The 18963-nt window shown below is 41.6% G+C and overlaps 1 protein-coding gene across 6 annotated transcripts in view; it reads left to right on the plus strand.

The window, feature by feature from the left end:
* Positions 1-18963, plus strand: part of LOC135239253 (disabled homolog 2-interacting protein-like) — a 247700-nt gene that overhangs the window by 34863 nt on the left and 193874 nt on the right. For 4 of the 6 annotated variants that reach the window (XM_064307789.1, XM_064307787.1, XM_064307788.1 and 1 more), the window contains exon 5: positions 3904-4030. In XM_064307789.1, coding sequence (XP_064163859.1) covers positions 3904-4030 — 127 coding nt within the window. Of the gene's footprint in view, positions 1-3903; positions 4031-17570; positions 17757-18963 lie in introns of those variants that run through there. The other 2 variants (XM_064307790.1, XM_064307791.1) reach the window with 1 other exon arrangement.

The following is an 18963-nucleotide window of genomic DNA, read 5'->3' on the forward strand; positions in this document are numbered from 1 at the left end:
ACTGGAACAGGAGCGGTGAACAGACAATCCCTTAATGATATTTCCACAAGCAAACGGTAGACTGGCAGGCAACAGAACCATCTGCAATTCATTTACAAGGCTCTGTGGCCAACACGTGACAGCCCGTGACAGTGTTGTGGATTACACAAAATTATATATATATATACAGTGAGCTCCATAATGTTTGGGACAAAGACATTTTTTTGGGATTTGGCTGTGCACTGCACACTTTTTGATTTGTAATCAAACAATTCACTTGCGGTTAAAGTGCAAATTCTCAGCAGGGTACTTTTATGCATTTTGGCTTTACCGTGTAGAAGTTAATTTGGGGAAATTCATTTTGGCAATTATGCTACCTCAAGACAAGGGGGTGTGAGATGGAGAAGGAACTGAAAAGATAAGCAAAACTGGACTCCCAGGGTCTGAGCTTAGCGACTCCTTCCCCAAGAGGGGGAGGGTTCTGGGAAGGAGCCAGTGGCTGTATCGACGTTCCTGGTCCGCTGCCGCCTCACCTTCCCAAAGTGGCGCAGAGGACGCGGGCCGCTCGTTTCGCAGGATTCGATTTTCCTTCAGGCTGCTCTCGGCTCCTCTAATGGAGGGCTGTGAAGGGAGGGAAGGAAATTGCACCTGACGACCGCGCGTCTCCCGCCCTCTCCGGCTCTCACAGACACTCTGAGCTGTCAGGGAAAAAGGAGTCAAAGCTGAGCTTTATGAAGATGTGGACCGATACATTAATCACAGCTGCCATGGTTTGCCCCAGGACTTCTTTGGCTGATGTCTAACAAATGGGCAGTACTCATTTTCCTTTTAAAGTGTGTGGTTAAGTTTGCCAGTCCCCAGATATTTTTAGCAGAGCCTTTTTTATTTTATTACTATTTTTAATTAATGATGGAATGAAACAACAGATACTCCGATTTCCTCCCACAGTACAACAACATGCAGGTACTGTAAGCTAATTGGAGACTGTAATTGCCTTTAGTTGTGAGTGTGTGATTGGATGGTGAGTGAATGGTGTGTGTGCCCTGCGATAGATTGGCAGCCCATCCAGGGTGTATTCCTGCCTCTCGTCTAATGTACACTGGGATTGGCTCCAGCCCCCTGTCCCCCGCCCCCTGTGACCCAGCCCAGGAGAAGCGGGTATAGATAAGTGATGGATGGATGAAACAACAGAAGAGAAATAACAACATAAGAAAAGAAGCAGTTAACTGAAAAAAAGTATCAAACACAAAAGAAATAGAAATCACACAAAAGGCAAAGCACAGAGTACGGAGTTACAGCACAGGATATTAGAGACACCTTTGTACCCGCGCCTTCCCTCAAAACCGGGAACTGTCTACATACGCTCCATTGCATCATTGTCCATTGTACTTTCTGTTGCACCATATCACAGAAATATATACCTACTATATGCGCATGGATTTATCCACGGTCAGCTGGAAGGCACCTGGACACCACTACTCAGAGGAGAGAGGATGTGCCACAGTCCCCAGACAGCCCGCCCAGCACAGACACAAACACCCCCAGCCAAGGCCCACCGCACACAGTGTCATAACACTGGAGGACAGGGCCAGAACAAGATCAAAAGGAAGACGCCTCCGCACAAGTTCCCAGGAGCTGTTCACACTCCCAACATGTGCCATCGTCGTCACCTTAATGGGTGGCATAGATTAGAACTTGGCTGGAGTTCTGATGTGTAGTGCACATAAAGAGGAAGAGACAGGGCAGGGCATGTGGTGCACCTCTAGAGTCTCATAAGCACAGTGCAGTCTGGGGCATTTTCTTCAAATATACATCAGCAAGTGAATATGCCTGAATTCACATTTCATACTTCACGGGCAGTCTTTCAAGGCACAGCCGGTTCCAGGACTCCTGGACAGTTCTTCGTTCTGGCTCCGCATCCCAGAATATCAGCCATACAGCAGAAACATCTGTAAAGCTATCTGTGAAACTAGTAGACTTTAATGGATACCATGTTTGCTCAAAATGGCGTAATTGGTTGTTGACATGAGCTGTGATTTTTTCCATTGATATATTTTCAGTGAGATGGCTAGGTCGATCCATTGTGCAGTGCTTCTTTTATTCTTGTTTTCCAGTTGAGGAGGATGGTTTCCTTGGTGATAGGGCAATGAGTGCGATTCGGTTAAACCTTTCTTATTTTAACAAAAAACCTGAACCTGTCCTCCAAATTTTGATTGTTGGAAGCCTGAATCAGTGGCTGTCTTGGATTTACTTTTTCTTGTCTTTGGTATGTTTTAGCATATTTACTTACATTTTATATCTAATTTACTTTTACTGTTGGAAAAGGGGGGTGGAAAGGAAGATGAAGTAATATGAACTGCATTATTTTTATATACATGTGATTCAAGCTGTAATAGTGTGCAATAGTTCCAATCATCCAGCAGAGGGCTCCTATACCATGATGAATCAATATGGATGCTGCTTATGTAATTTAAAAATATTTTACCGATCAGAATACAGTGGTGTTTATAAATTATATGAATTCTAGACGAATTATCTGTTCTTAACTGATGTTTCATCCATATTTATATACAATTATAATGAAATTCTGAAAATTTTAATTACACAATTATTGTTCATGTTGTTAATATAATAAAGAAGCCTGCATTTTCATCAATAATAAAGATCGCATAGACATTGTTTTCCCCACATATACAGATAACATAGACTGTCCTTATTAGCCATGCGCTACAACAAAAATAGAGGCTAAATAAATGCTAAAGAAAAAACACCTGCAGGGAAATTACCATGTTGTGTTGAATGGAAACTCTTTTAGCCTGTGTGATTCAGTATTCATTTGAGCACTTGCCTGTGCAGAAAATGTACTTTGCTTATGAGTGGCTTGGAGAGTGAGGATGACTGGTCAGTGGTTTGGGGTGTGTGTGTGTGTGTACATACATGTCTGTGTGTGTGTGTGTGTGTGTGTATGCGTGTGAACACATTTGGAGCTACAATGTAGATGTCTTCTTTCCAGTCATGTCCATACCTGCTTAGACACATTGTGAGAAAATTACACATCGAATACATGAAAATGATTCTAAAAATAAATTCTGAAGACTGCCTTGCTATTATCTTTGAATGTTATGCTTGTTTTTATCATGTCACTGATGGAGAAAAACCCATTTGTGGCTGAACATCCCAATAAAAATATCAGTGATTCATTTGTGTTAAGTATAATGTGAACCTATACTATTCAAGTGCCACTCGAAGATTGGCATTGGACCATCATAGTTTAAATCCCAATCTTCCGGCCATGGCATTCGACCTCATCCTGTCTTTCTCAGTTATTGACATGTGCAGGTAATCTGGGCGTTGCTTCATGCCAAGCCATTGCTGGTTAATCACACAGTATTCCTCCCCTGTCCCCATTCCTCCTCTGCCTTCGGGTGCAGGCAGCTGCTCTCTGATGTTATCTTTAGTGAAATTCAATTAAGCAATTACGGAGACGATGTGGAGTCCTGCGGAGTAGAGGAGAGTAGAGGGCCAGGTATCGAGCCAGTCCATTATAGCACTCACTGAAGAGCACCAGAACTCTCTCCGATCAATCCGAGTGCAGTGCTCACCGTCTGCTGCGGAAAGGAATCCTCCCCGAAACGCTCATTCTGAACAATCATGGCATGCTTGCTCATTTTCCTTTTCCCTCCTTGGAATTTGTCATATCTGAATCTGGCTTTGTGGTTTCATGCTCTAGCTACACGGAAAACAGCTTTTTCTCAGCAGAAGAGCATTACATAACTAGCAGTCATTTTGTGCATGACACGACTGTGTTAAAAAAAAAAATTAATGCTTGAGTCATTGTAATATACAGTGATGTGACACAAACACTGTTCTTTTGTACCTTTCTTCTCTGGCTGAGCGCTTTCTCTCTTTTCCCGTCTTCCGCAGATCCATCCCTTGCTGGTGCAGGAGCGGCGTGCTGAGTCGTGTAAAGTGCGTCTGCTGCGTCGCACCATCAGCGTGCCGGCCGAGAGCCAGTTCCCAGAGTACCATGCTGAACTGTCCACAGAGAGCGGTGAGTTGGCCCCCAACAGAGAAAATCTGCCCTGACCAGCCTTAATGGGGCCCCACAGACTCGACTTCCTGCTGCCTGGAGAGACCTGGCCTAAAAGGCAGTATTTAAACACTGTTACAGATACTGTAGCAACCCAGAGATACAGAGCTCAGAGTGATTGACCGGTCAGCTGAATGGGTGTGAAGCCAGAAGTAGCAAACGCAATGCAGCCTCGTTATGCTTCCTATTATCACTGATTCAGAAAGCTGAGCATTAAGTGATATAATGAGTAAAACGCATAATAAACTGCACATCAGACAATATGAATTGTTTAGCAATATTTCTGCTGTGGGGAAGGCAACAATTACTAAAGAGGGCATAGATAGCAGGCTATGAACAGGAGATATATCATTCAGAAAGTCTTCATAGAAAAAAAGTTCTAATATGATCCTGACTACTGCTTAATCATTCTTAATATTTTAGTTTTTGCATGACTTTTGGTTACAAATGATGTCCATCCTAATGTGTTTGCATCTCTGAGCTTCTGCTGTACAGCAAATATGATCTAAGATAAGTACAAGTAGTTGATTACCATGAGTGGCCATGGCAACGGTAATGTGGCACACTGTACACTTTACACCTGCGTTTCAGTTCACAGTGTACCATTTGTGGATCACCTCTGTTGAAACGGTGCCTTGTACGATTGGCTGATATTCCTGATATTCAGTGATGGGTAAGGCTGGATTGTGACTCTGGTGGAAGTGTAAGAACACAAGCTCATGCTTTCCGTTTTGAGACAGAGCCCAAAGTGAGAGGGAGTCTCTGCACAGGGCGAGGGAGCCTGCAGCTCTGTGGGAGCAGCTTAGCCAGCAGAGGGGGAGCTTGTCTTTCCTATTAGAGAGGTCTGCGCTCTCAGAACACCGCTCTGCAGCTGGGAGATGCTAACAGGCTACTGCACTCTCTCACACCTCATTGCTGTGCTCGGCGTGTGCATCTCCTGCTTATATGTGCTTGTTACTTGTGCGTAAATACGCTGTATTGGTGGAGGTGTTTTTTCCTCTCTTTTTCATGCAAAACACCATTTCAATTCAGTTCCCTCTAAGAGGTTGAGAGCTTGCATGCATAAATAATTTTGATTTAAATGTATCTCTTTTTAAACATGTATCTCACCTTAAATCAGTATGCTGGGGGCTTCGTTCTAGACATTCCAGGTAGCATTACACCCACATACTCCCTTAACTCCCTTAGCTATAATTTAATGATCTGCACTGTTTATAGTTGAGGCACTGTAATGTGCTGTAGAGAGCAGAAGAGCAAATTATTGTCATTACAAAATTTGACATTTCAGTATTTGAAAGCAACAGATTTGGATGTACTGGAACGTGTGTTCTGTAGGAAAAATGAATTATTTTTTGTACACATCACTGAACATTGTACAGCAGACATATATTTCTGCTGTGTCATTACCACTGGGATTTTACGCAGTGTTATCAGCACGAGGCAGAGATAATGAAGAAGCAAACTGTGTTTGAATATAGATCTTTATAAGTATAATGCAATACATATTTCATATGAAGGGCTGCAAGACCCATAAGTTAAAATGCTTTTACAAGAAATGTTCATGTCCGTCTTGTTTATGTCTCTTTTATATAATAATGTCCAAAATACTGCCTTATTGCTGTACAGCATACTGCCTTGCTACAGCATCTGATGCACATACATCATTGCAAAGATCGCAAGAGCCTTCATTTATGAAACACGTTCAGATGTCTAGAAGTTTCTGCTTCTGAGTAACCTGGAAAAATGTCCTTTGACATTGTACAATAGGAGAACTTTATGTTTTGTTATCTGGTCTTTTCATTTTGTTTTGTTGTTCTGTATTTGGGCACGCTTTGTGAAGCTGTCAGTTTGCCTGTACAATTAGTATTGTAGTTACTGTAAGCACGTTCTATGTAATAATGAAATGGTTATGCAGTTACACGCCATTATATAACCTCTTTAGGAACTAAAAGTTAGGGTTGATTTTGAGATTAGTATTCAGTTAGGGTTTAAATTAAACCTTCGATTTACAATCATTCATAGTTATGATTAGGGTTAGATTTAGTGCTACAGGTTTGGAGTTCCTCATTCAAATATAATTATACAAACTGCAAATTGGTGTTTAAATTTTAGTATTTTTTTTTACAAAATGCAGATGCGTAATACTGCCATCACACTAGGGATTGTCTGTAGGTTCAGTGCAATTGCCCATAAAATGGCCTGCTTAACCTGTAGGGTTGTCCTCACTTTACATGTTTACTTAGGATCCTTTGAAACAACCCCATGACCCACAAGGGTTTCTGACCCCTTCGATTCTCGAGCCCTAAACCAGTCTGCACTGTGCTTTAGTGTTTAATTCCAAGCGTAGTGCGGTTCAGCTGTTGCACTCCCAGTCCCTCCATTCTTTCCTCCCCCGGCTGCCCAGTGATATGGTGTTTTCTATGCTAAACTATATAGCAGATGGCAGACAAATCCTTTAAACCCAGAAGTAAAAAAAAAAGAATGACAAGACATTTACAGCACAAAGAGGTTTGTACTTTATGAAATTGTTATGAGTTTGTTATTGTGATTTCAGGGCAGTAATGAACACTTCATATTGTGGGGCAGTAAAACAGAAGCCATGAAATACAGTAATTGTATAACATAAAGACACTTATTAGACCATCAGCCAACATTTATAGCATATCTGTGCCTGTTCTGTTTCACACCTCTGATCCATTTTCCATAATCATTGTATTTTTTCATAGTCTTTAGTGCTAAAAGGTTTGATGTTATGAAGTACCCAGAAGTAGGCACTTGGGGATCTGCATCTCACTGAATGATATTTCCAGTCTTATTTACTTTAAAACTGAGCCTTTTACTTTAAATGTTGAACTGCCTATGTTGGGTGTTTACTCCCCCTTTACAACTGTATTTGTGATAAAATTAAGAGGTGTGGTTTGCCCTCCAGCAATGGGTGGAATAATTATCTGTTGCTTAAGTTATGCAACTGCATGTGTCGTCCACGTGTATTATTTAGAGTTGGACTAACTGGGCCTATTATACCAACATTATTGTTGTAAACTAATTTCCTAAATTCCTGGAGTGTTAATGGATGTCGCCAGTGTATCCCGAGTGTCAGCCTAAACAAATGAGGTATGTGATCTTCCTGGTGATGTTCAGTAAATCTGAATGTTGAGAAAAAGCTAGGTTGGGCATGGCATGGATGATTGACAGCAAGAAAGGAGAATAGCATAGGGACCTCCCATAAGTTAGTTTCCGATTTCATAGTTTCAAGTCATTTTAATGTTCTGTTGTGGCATATTTGGGGGATTGCCAAAATGTCCAAAGTGTCATTCAAAGAGATGTAATCATTTTATTAGAAGATTAATGAGCTTCATACTTTGTCGGATTTGACTGGTTATCCAGCACAGACAACTGTGCCTCTAAAGGAGTTCCTGACCTCCTAGCATCCAGGGAAAACCCTTGCTTGATTGGCTAAATGATGTGTCAAACATATGTCAGCCATCACAGTTGCATCACATTTCTCTCTTGGGTCTGTGACCTGATCAACAGTTGTCAAGGCACAATTGACAATGATCTCTCGCTCTCTCTCTCAGATCCTATAATAACCATAACAACCTCTGAGGTCAGATGGCATTAATGATGCTGCAGGACCTTGCAGATGTCCGATTTTCTCTGTGAGAGTTCAGGACTCTTGGGGCATATGCTGGAGGGAGGTACTTTTGCCTCATTGGAATTAATATGTTTTGAATTTAGGTCATTTTTGGTAGTTCGGCACACAATTTATTCTTCATTTTTCCCCATCTTTCACCCCTCTTTATACTGTGCAACATGAGAGGGTGCAAGTGAGACCAGCTCATGGCGGGCCAGTGCGAGGCAGCTGTAAATGAGAAAGTGTCAGGAGAAGAGCTTGTTATTAGGAGCGGCAGAGCTGAGAGGCTTTTCTGGTAATTCATGGCTCTTGCAGATAATAGGCTTAGAGCTATCATCGCCTGAGGTACATGCCTCTCTGTGTCCTGTGTATGGCCCACAAGCCTTTAAAAACATGTCCTCTTGCACTCCTGAGGATACTATGTTATAGAGTGGCCCTGGTCTGAGATTTAAGTATTGTGTACTGGGCTGTTTTGTGTGTGTACTTGCACTATGCTTTTGTATGTGTATACTGTTCTGGGCTATGCTCTGTTTGTCCTGAGTTGTATTCTATGAGTGTTGTAACAGCTGGACCTCATGTGAGGTGAGGGAACAGGACCTCAGATTAAATATTGAATTCCTAAAGATGCTTGCATCTCTCTGGGAAGGTATGATCATAGGTTACATCAAGCTGCCTCACAAAATACAGGAATAACCTCTGGCCTCATAAGCCATTCTGCCTTGAATGCAACGTCTCTCCCTATTCCTTCTGCAAAATTGAGTGCCTGGCAACTCGGAGCTACTCACTGTGACAGGCCATAGCCCTTATAACTGCTAGCGCGACTTCAGAGAGCTGAACGCAGGAACCGTCAGCCTCATGTCACCACCAAATGCATCTTGTCACTGCCTTGCCAATTAAAACCCAATTCAGAAAGAATCCCACTCTCTTATCATCCTCCGCAGTTCTCCCTTATTCACCATGACGGGCTCCAATATTTTGGGCTGCAGCGCTACGGAAACGCTCTCCACGCACGCAGCCCTGACCCATTTTCACAGCCGATAAAATCCCCTGAAAATAGAACAGTACATAACTCCAGGTGCGCATGCTTACTCATTCAAAAAAACAAAGATGCCCTGACATCTTTTACCCAAAGCCCTGAATTCCAGACCTTTCCTGGAATCACCGGTTCTGTTGGATTAATCAGGAATTCTGAGAATCGGCCTCGATTCATTTAACATGCATGTCTCTGCATTATTCATCGCCTCTGATCGAGTCATGTTGTGTGACTGTTAATACTTTGCATGGTACACTGTTCTGCAATGTTTCCATTTTAACATTGGACTAATGACATTATAATGCATATTAGCATGCTGCATTACAGTTACGAAATAATTGCTTGAATAAATCTATAATCAGTGAATGCTGCTTGATTCAGATTGAAAGACTGCCTGCTCTTATTAGTTAAATTGAGGCATTTGGCTAAACGTGGGTAAATCTTGAGTTGCTCGTTGCTATTATGTTCTATATATTTGCATCCAGTGGCTTCTCGTGTTCATATTCTTCATGTTACTGTGTTTCATAATAATAATTACCATGAGCTGCTTTGGGCCAGTACTCGTGGCCAGGATAGAAAATATCACAGTTGTGTTCAACCATTGAAAGATTTCCTAAATTTAATTTACCATTTACATTTTAAATAATTTAAAATGACATCATGCCTTTGGTTATGCTGTACATTTATATTCCTTTCTGTCAGTCAAATGTCGGTTAATTACATGGTATCGCTCATCATATAATTGATCTCAATGTTTAAAATTCTGTTTGCATGCATCAAATTAAAAACAAAATGTTTCAAATAATATTGATGAAAAGACAGGGTGGCATCAGAGTGTTGATCGGTTATTCCAGATAAAAGGTATGCATTACAAAAACACAATCCAGTATTTTAGCACTCTCTACGTTTTCACCCTAAGGCATGTCTTGTCTTTCTGTTTTGTTTGACTTCAACTAAGAAAATCTTAGTTGAAGTCAATATGCTAGCAGAAAATATGTTTTACTGAAACTGGCTCTTTGCCAGTACTGTGATGGCTAACAATACATAGCCTATATGAGTGCACAAATGAAAATGCACTTCTGTGACTGTTTCTTATTGCAACTGTGAGACTTGTTAAAGACAGCCCCAGTCTATTTTCTGTTAACCTCAGTAGTAATCTCTCTGTATGCAATGTTTTACAGCACTTGCTATTGCATTACATTACATTACAGGCATTTGGCAGATGCTCTTATCCAGAGCGACGTACAACAAACGTACAACAAATTGCAACCACATCTGGACTCCCTGTCCATCATGACAGACCTTTGTCTGGTCTTTGAAAGTTCTCTGTAACTAAGAGAAATTTACAGTATGGAAAAAAATAAGTTATGCAACAGATCCAACAGAGGGCTATTTAAAGGCACTCTCCAAGCACATAAAACGTAGCTTCTATTGTTTATGTGCGCAAAGCTCCCAGACAATGCAAGGCATTAATGGCAGTGTCTGCACTCTGGTCTGTATGGAAGGCAAGGGAAGAGAAAGAATGTCTGCACTGGGAGACATGTACTTATGTTGTTCCCCACAGACTGGTAAATTTGTCTCTGAAGATGAGTGTCCCACTTTCTCTAGTGGTCCCCTTAAGTCCAAAGTAAAACAGACCTGTTTTTCTTGGTTTGTGCTTAGGCTGGTATTAGGTGTGTTTAACTTCCTCCCACATGCACCTGTTGTCTGTAAAGAATTTTCATAAATACAGTATAGTATAAGAAGCACTTTGGTGAACAAAAGCCTAAATAGAGCATGTCAATATATGTGTAGTACTTTGTATTCTGTGTTGGCTTGAGTATTTTTTAATTCTGTTCTTGAGTTTCCCGATTGGATTTTCTTTGTTGTTTAAGTTGACACATAATGCTTCACTTCCACTGGCTATATTCAGGTGTTATGTACAACCTACCATAGACCATGCTGGCTTTTGTTACAGCTTGGATACCAGTTTCCAGTGATGTTTCTGAAACATCAGAGGTGAACTCATTCTCACTCCACCCCTTCATAACAGCTGCTATACAGAGTGACAGAGCAGTACTTGCAAATGTGAGTTATTTTTGTGTTTGCATGCTGCATAATACTAGCAGATATTCTTGTGGAATAAAATGAGATTTCTCCTCCTGAATGATATTGCTCCTTTACATTATTCTCACAGTTTTTTCTTTGATTATCATTGCCATATTCAAATTCAAATTCAATTTAACTCTAGCTAAGTTGGCAGCAGTGGTTTATGTTCACTAGTTACTCTAGCTTCAGTAGTAACAAATGTCCTTGGCACAATTGCACCAATATATCTATAGAATAGCTGGATCCAGAAAACAACGTTTATTGCAAGATAGCTCTGGAATAGCAAAAATGACAGCTGTCCTATTTTCAGTCAGGGGCTCGATTGGAGCTGCGTGTCCTATGGAGTTATGCAAAATGTACCCAGGGAGAGAGCATTACAGTCAGCAGGAGGTCCCCTGCCTCATCACACGAGAGCAGCTCTTCTGGCCAGTAGGACGCCTGCAGTCTTCTTGTGCCGGCTGTGCGTGAGCGTTCAGTACGCTGGGACGATGGCCGAGCTGCTCGCCCGGTTGACTGCAGAGTCAAACGAAGCATGAAAGTCGGCAGCTTTGGAGCACATGGTTGCATTGGTGGAAAATAATGACTGGGCATTCCAAATTGGGAAAAACTAATTGCAGTTATCAAATGCATTTTCCCTCCTCACTCATCCCATTTTTTTCATAATATTCTGGGAACAATACAAAAAACAACAAAAGCTTTCATTGCTGCATAGTTACTTTGTGGGAGACGTGAATGATTGCTTGCTTACATTCATGCCATAACCTCTCAAAACAGGCATTTCAATATCCATATTTGTCCATCTGACAATCATACAAGAAATCCCAGGGGGACCTGTCCCTCTCGAACCAGGTTGAAATACCTGGTGGTAGTGTAAACATGACAAAGGCAATCCTATTGAGGTGTGCTGTAGCTAAATCCTGACAGCTGTGAAAGCCATAAAGATACATACATTTTACTAAAGTGAAATGAAACTGAACAGGGTGTTCTGATTTCACATTTTCTATCTTGATTTTCTCTCTCTATGGTTGCCAAGGTTGCACAATGTCATGTTCAGGAACGTTCATTTCAATTTTGTTTATTGTGCGCCTGAAACAATCACTGAACAGCTGGTTCAGTGACTCACGTATCTAAAATGCTGATCCTTTTCATGATTCGTGATTGGATAGGTAATGGCAAGGTTTATGTAATCACAAAACCTCTTTCAGTAACTCTGCGAGCAGCATTTGTACAAAGAGTACTCTCTTTCCTCTAGCTAATGAAGCAGGGTATAATGTGTTCAATTAGCCTGACCAGCTCAGTGGCTGTGAAGGCCAACCATTGATGTGCTGTTTAGGGTGAAGGTTGTCAAGAAGAATGAGGCTAAACTGCATACATTAAACTAGCTCCATAACTGTAGTACAGCACTGGGCTCTGGATTCATCACCAGGAGGCTATGGACCCAAATTCCACTGTCCCTAACATAATTTATCACAGAGTATCTCATCATCCCATTAAAGGGCCAGCTGTGTTTGAACTAAGGCAATAGCTCACTCACAGATTAAATGGCAAAGACAATCAAATGCGAGGTTATGCCCTAAGACCAGTAATGTGTTTAAAAGGCAAGGTTCAAAAAAGCCTGAAAAGATTAAAGAGTTGAAGTACAGAGCTTGAGATTGTGTGTTTGAAAAGGTATAGAATCCAGCTCCGTACTACTACACTACTACTACTGCTGTTGCTGCTACTATTACTACTACTACTACTACTACTACTAATAATAATAATAATAATAATATAATAATAATAATAATAATGTGACATTTTACATTTAAAATATAAATTTTATTTAAGACATACTGTACAAGCTGCATTGCAATTAGCTGAAACATCATCCATAGTTCCAAAGACAGCCAAGATAGCATGAATATATCTTTCTGCTTCTAGTGAGAGACTGGCAATGTTGGCCCAATTTTGTCAAAGCCCCAGATAAAAGTCCGGGGGCCTACATTTTCCCAGCATCCAGGTTGTTTCAATTACAGTTCTTGCTTCCAGCTTCACAGTGTTTTGCGTTGCTTCAGGGTAATGCTGTGGTGGGTGGGTGACTGCCTATTGAGGCATGTTTTATTAACATGTAGGTAGGCAGACTCTCTTCAGATTTCAATAATAATCATTTGGAAAAAATCTCTAAAATTCACGTGAAAAATGCAATGAGGAACCAAACTGCATTGCAGATAGTCTGAGTGGTAAAAATGATGCACATGAGTTATATTTACTTAAGCTGTGTTATTCTGGTGAGTTCCAGATGCTGTGCCCCTAAATTGCCTCCCTGCCCATTCCCCTCCCTGGTACATTTGCAGCACGCTGCATTGCGTCTGGTGGTTTTGTTAAGACTATAAAAAGTTGGGCCCAGTGTGTTTGGCTTTCTCGCTGGCAGGCTCACTCTGCGGACACGTTGGCAACCCGCACTGTTGTGGCCTGCACAGTGTGCCATGGAACGGAATAAAATGCTGATCCCATGCACACTGCCTTCCTTGGACAGGCTCCAACTGTTTGCTGGTTGAGTTGAGTGTACACTTGCTTCAGTTCCTCCTATTCTATTTTTTGTATCTCTAAGACACTCATATTACTGTATGTACGTTGATGAGTTTCAACTTCCTGAAAGAGGAGGGATATTATAGATCCACATCTCTATGTCTGTGTCTGTATTACGTCTGTTAACTGGAAGCAGATTGCCAATCCAGGGGTCAATATACTTCATGTAGTGTCATCCTAATACAGGAAAAAGTCAATGACTCCTTTCAGTCCACTTTGGTAACATTACATTGAATTAAATAATAGATTATTCATGTCCATGTGATTAGGCAAAAAGAAAACACACACATGCATGCACACGCGCAAGCACACACACACAACAGTTTTGGAGAGTTGTGAAATGCTGTGATTCTTAGCAAGCTGTGCAATATTTCCCTCTGTAGAGAATGCATTTTTGATTAAGTGTCATTTTGGTGAAATTAAGTGTTATAGTCTGTGTGCAATAAGTAAGACTCTTTTATTTGCTCTTCCTCTTTTATGTCTCTCTTTAGTGCTTGTGTATGTGTTTCAGGCTTGGCAGATTAGCCCTTTATTAAGATTGCTTTCTTCTTATTGTGTTTTGTCCTTGAAAGAATGAACTCCTGCTCTGTCTCTGGAAAGGCAGAACTGAAGAGCATCCTCTCACCTCTCATCTCTCGCCTTCGGGGAGCGTGGGAGGTTTGTATGGAGCTGACTATGCTCTGTGGCCTGGACCTTTAGACCACACTGTATGTTATCACTGTACTACTGTATGGCACAAAAAATATTTTATTGGAAACCATTTTTTATTTGACCCTTTGGAAAGATGAAACCTGAGAGTACTTTTACTTATTTGCTGCTGTTGTGTTCGCTGGTATTTCGTTAAAAAAAAAAAAAAAAAAACATAAATAAAAAATAAACAAGCTTAAATATAAAAATAAATGCTTGTTCATTCCCAATGAATGGCACATAGATTAAGTGTGATTGTACATCAGTGAAGTTATTGAAGTACTGATCTGTAGTTACTTAAAGGTCAACAAACAAAACATTCCACAGTTATTCAGTATAAGCCTGGGTATTGTTCATTAAACAGTCGAACAATCACTGTGGTCACTGAGGAGCCATATTTTAATGACAGACAGTCCTTTCTTTTTTCAGACATTACTGTGCATTGAATTTGTTGTACAGTGTCAGTCTTGGCTGGAATTCAGCATGTTAATCCTCCTGCTGTCTCAGCCCTGTTCTTTTGCATGAGTGATTTATACATTAGTACCATATTATATTGCTGTTTACATGAAACTGTAGATTTACTGTAATTGGCTTCACTTTTGAGAAGATAATACATTGTTGGAAATTCTATAATGCTATGGATATTTTTATAGTGACCTATACCTATGGCCTACCTTTGTCAGTCACTTTGTGCTCCCCTCTAATTATAAATACAAGTTTTTAAAATATGATTGGTTTTTGCCCTCATTTGCATCCAGCATTTGTTGTGTGTCTAGGTTCGGTTTCTTTTCCAGTGGGTATTTTGAGAAGTACTAATCTGATGTATGAGTATTGACAGGACCCACCCACAAGCCAGGCAGTATTTGATCATATTTGAACTCTGTTGTTCTCCCTCCTGCTTATTTACAGCATTTGATCTTGTTGTCCTCCTAAAGTGATATATTTCAAACTGGACACAGGAGACTTTAGTTAATTCAAGCTGAATAAACCAAGGGAATGGGTTCACCCTAGGTTCAGTGTGAAAGTTTATTAAAGGTAATAGAGGGGGGACGTTTTTGCTGGGCCCAGTTGTCAGCCTTCAGCTCTGTTGAATCACCATGATGTAACAGAGCTCTGTTCCAGACTGTCCTTCATCGTCTCTCTCTATCCCTGTGTCCTGCGTCTCCGTGTTCCTTCCTCCATGCCCCTGTCCTTTCTCTCTCCGAGTCCCATATGTTTTATTATTTCAGCCTCAGTGTTCCTCTGATTGTCTCCTTCTTCCCCGCCCCCCCTTCTGCATCTGTGTGTCCTCCACTTTGTCTTCATCATTATTTGATTCATATAATTCCTGTGCTCCCTCCAGCTCTCTCTGGTGGCCTCGCTGTGCATTCGCCCATCTCCATGGTGTAACAGTGTGTGATTGACAGTGCGATTGACAGCCATCCTCCTGTCAGGTCATTATATTAGATTAACACAAGGCTGGTGAATCAGACTGCTTTCCATGCTTGACAAAGATCCATAAATGATGTGCAAACACATTATTTGTGAATAAATCTTCACAACGCCCCAAAAAAACCAAAAAAAAGACAAAAAACAATTCAAGCATGCAACGTGAGTGCAAATCCTTGCAGTTGCTCTTCTGGAACATCTCAGCACTGTCTAGATGTGTGGCGCAGTTCGTACGGCAGCCAAATCTCCAGCCATAAGCAGTTCACCTGCATGGATGGGGGTTTGATCTCTGCCATTTGGTCTGTTTGTTTGAGAGTATGAGTACACTTTGCAAAGAAAAGAAGTTCTTGTTGGCTGTGCAATAATCACAGAAGGGATCATTAAAAACATTGCCCCTGCAGACAGAGGGGATCATGGGCACTGGGGCTGTTGTGTGTGAATGCGTGATTTTTGGAATGGGGAAGCAGCGTTAGATCCATTCAGCTGCTTTAAATGCTCAACTGCTTAGGTTGTTTTATTGTATGAAGTTTCTGAACTGAGGGAACTAAAAATTAAGCAATGGTTTTAGCAGAAGGACTGTAGCTTAGAGTAGTGGGCAGGGCACTCACAGTCAGAATCCCAGAATGTGGGTAGTATTTCTCCTTGTAGTTTACTTTGGATTTAATTTGCGCTTTTAATTTTTTTTTTGGAAGTGCATGCACCCTATTTTGCTATTAAATATGAGAGTTCGTGGCACTACTGGAATACCCATGAGGAAAGGGTCCTGTCTTCAATTTTTCCCCTGAAACCTGGTTTCCCAAAGACCCGGATACATGTACAGAAGAGACCTCATGAATAAATAATTGAATGCTCATTAATGAGTTTGAGTATGCCTTTTAAGTTGTCAGTGGATACTGTGGTTAACTTCCACCTTGCATTTTGTGGGTGATTCACGGCATGCAATATATAAGTGCGATACACCTGCCAGTATGTCATCCACTGGAATGTAGGGGAAAGTCTGGTCCTTTTATGTTCAAAGTTTTAGCCTGCGTGCAAATGCCTGAATTCTCTGGCAGATGCACCTCGCTCCTGAAAGGAAAACCTTTTTAAAACTGAACAAAAAGCTATAGAATTTTCTGAAGGAGTGATTTTCTGATAAAGAGGACATTTATCAGAAACAACCTCCCGTCTTCTGGAAAGGCTTTATACTAGATGTTGGAGCATTGCTGCAAGCATTTTCTTCCATTCAGCCAGAAGAGCATTAGTGAGGCTGGGCACTGATTGGGCGATTAGGCCTGTTTCGTGGTTGGCTTTAAGGTGTTGGATGGGTTCAGGTTAGGGCTCTGTGCAGGCCAGTCAAGTTCTCCCACACCATTCTCGACAAAACCATTTCTGTCTGGACCTCGCTGTGTGCCCAAGAGCAGTGTCATTTTGAAACAGGAAAGGGCCTTCCCCAAACTGTTGGGGAAACACAGAATTGTGTAGAATTTCATTGTATGGCGTAGCATAAAGATTTGCCTTCACTGGAACTAAGGGGTCTAGCCCAAACCATGAAAAACATCCCCAGACCAAGGGGTGTCCCGATACATTTGGTCATATAGTGTATGTTGCCTGGGTGATAATGAGATTCTTACAGTGTTAGAATTTCACTAGTGTCATGTTTGTCATTACTTCACGTTACTTAAATTTAATTTTAAACTTTACACAGGGAAAGGTGTGTGTAATTCACAGTACAAAAAATGCAAAACAAAATAAAGAATGACAATACTGCTGTTTGCAGTTATGACCCACCATGAAGGAGAAAAACTCCTACAGTTCAGTGCGGATTACCTTCGCACCTAAGCCCAGAGCCCACTCAGACAAACCAATGGGATCTTACCAGCTGTGACAGACTGAGTATTCCGCCCCTCAAGTGTGCTGCAGCTCGGTCCCATTTCTTCCAAGCCACAAAGAAGCACCCAACGCGAACGAGTGTTTAGAGCGAGCAGACGGGGGAATAAAGGGACGCTGTGTCTTTAAGAGCCCGGAGACGCTCGGATGTGGAAAAAGGCCTGCGTGAGTCTCCAGCCAGTCATCTCAGCCGAGCGGGAGCCAGATGTATCACAGCAGCCTGAGAGCGCAGCCAGAGCTCGGCCAGCCCCGCAGAGCACAACCCGGCGAAGAGCCTCCGGACCGCGGCAACACGTCTCCCCTCCCCAGCGGAACATGTAACAGCCCACTCTCTGAAGTTATGGAGCCAGACAACACGGCCGAGCAAGAGATCCACAATGGTAAGGAGAAGGGGGGGGGGAAGCAGACCACTCAGTACCAGCTAACCAGTGCTGCTGTTGCTCTGTGTTCAGGCAGCTGTGAGAGACTGCACAGGGTTGATGAGACTAACAGACCGCTGTGTTCCTCAGTTCACTGCGTGCCTCTTTCTCTCTTTGTGTTCTGTTGTTCTAGCTGTGTGCCCTACATTTTGCTCGTAGAATCGACAGGGAGCTTAAAGGAAATCGAGGGTCTGAAACTTTCTGTGAACGTGCCTTTGAGTACTTGGCTGAGGAGAGAGCCTCTTGTGGAGATGGGGTGATGAGTGTGGGCAGGGGAGTTCTGGAGGGCTGATCCTCATCTTTGTAGAAATCGTTGACAAGCACTTTCAGTCCCCTATTTGCCGGTGTGATGAAAAAAGCTCAATAAAGAATCTTACCTTTCTTTGCCGTTATTTGCCATTTCTTTTTGTTTGTTTGCCTTTTTAGATTGAAAAAAACTTTTTTTAAACCCTGTCAACAGTGGATATAGAGAATAGGCTTTCAATGCTTGTCTCTGTAGTATTTAATTTGATTTTGCACAATTTCATGCAAAGTTCCAATCCATCACAATAGCTCTGGGACTTTGAAAACATTATTGGCACATGAAAACAGATGTCTCTATTGTCAGGAGAAATGAAATGCTGGAAAAAAGTTTGAGAGTGAGAAAAACAGAGCCAGACAAACAGACTGTGTGTGTGTGTGTGTGTGTGTGTGTGTGTGTGCGCGTGCATGTCTGTGTCTGCGGTATGAGTTTGTTTTGCTTGCTGACCAATATATTTGGCAAGCTCAACTGCATATCACTGACAGAAAGTTCCTTCTAAACATTTCCAGTCAATATTTTAACTTTTTTAAATGAAAAAAAAAAAACTAGACTAAATTTAGTTTTTTCTACTGGTGTGACCATAGAACGGCCTAGTGGTGAAGGCAGTATATTCAGGAGGAATGCGGTTAACAGAATGAGTCAACGTCTAAAATATTTCAAAAGGGTTAGCTACACTTGCCAGCTCTTGGTAGGCTGTAATACTTTATTTGTTGGACTCAGTTCCATTTCCACGAGGGTAAATAGAAGGGAGGTTTCACTGGAGGCTTTCATTGTGGATTCTTCCTGACACAGGCATTTCTGCTTATACTTTTTATACTTTTTAACTTATGCTCTGTAGTTCTTGGAAGGTGTGGGATTGCTGAGGGT

Source organism: Anguilla rostrata, chromosome 14, assembly GCF_018555375.3.
Source record: "Anguilla rostrata isolate EN2019 chromosome 14, ASM1855537v3, whole genome shotgun sequence".
Classification (NCBI taxonomy): Eukaryota; Metazoa; Chordata; class Actinopteri; order Anguilliformes; family Anguillidae; genus Anguilla; species Anguilla rostrata.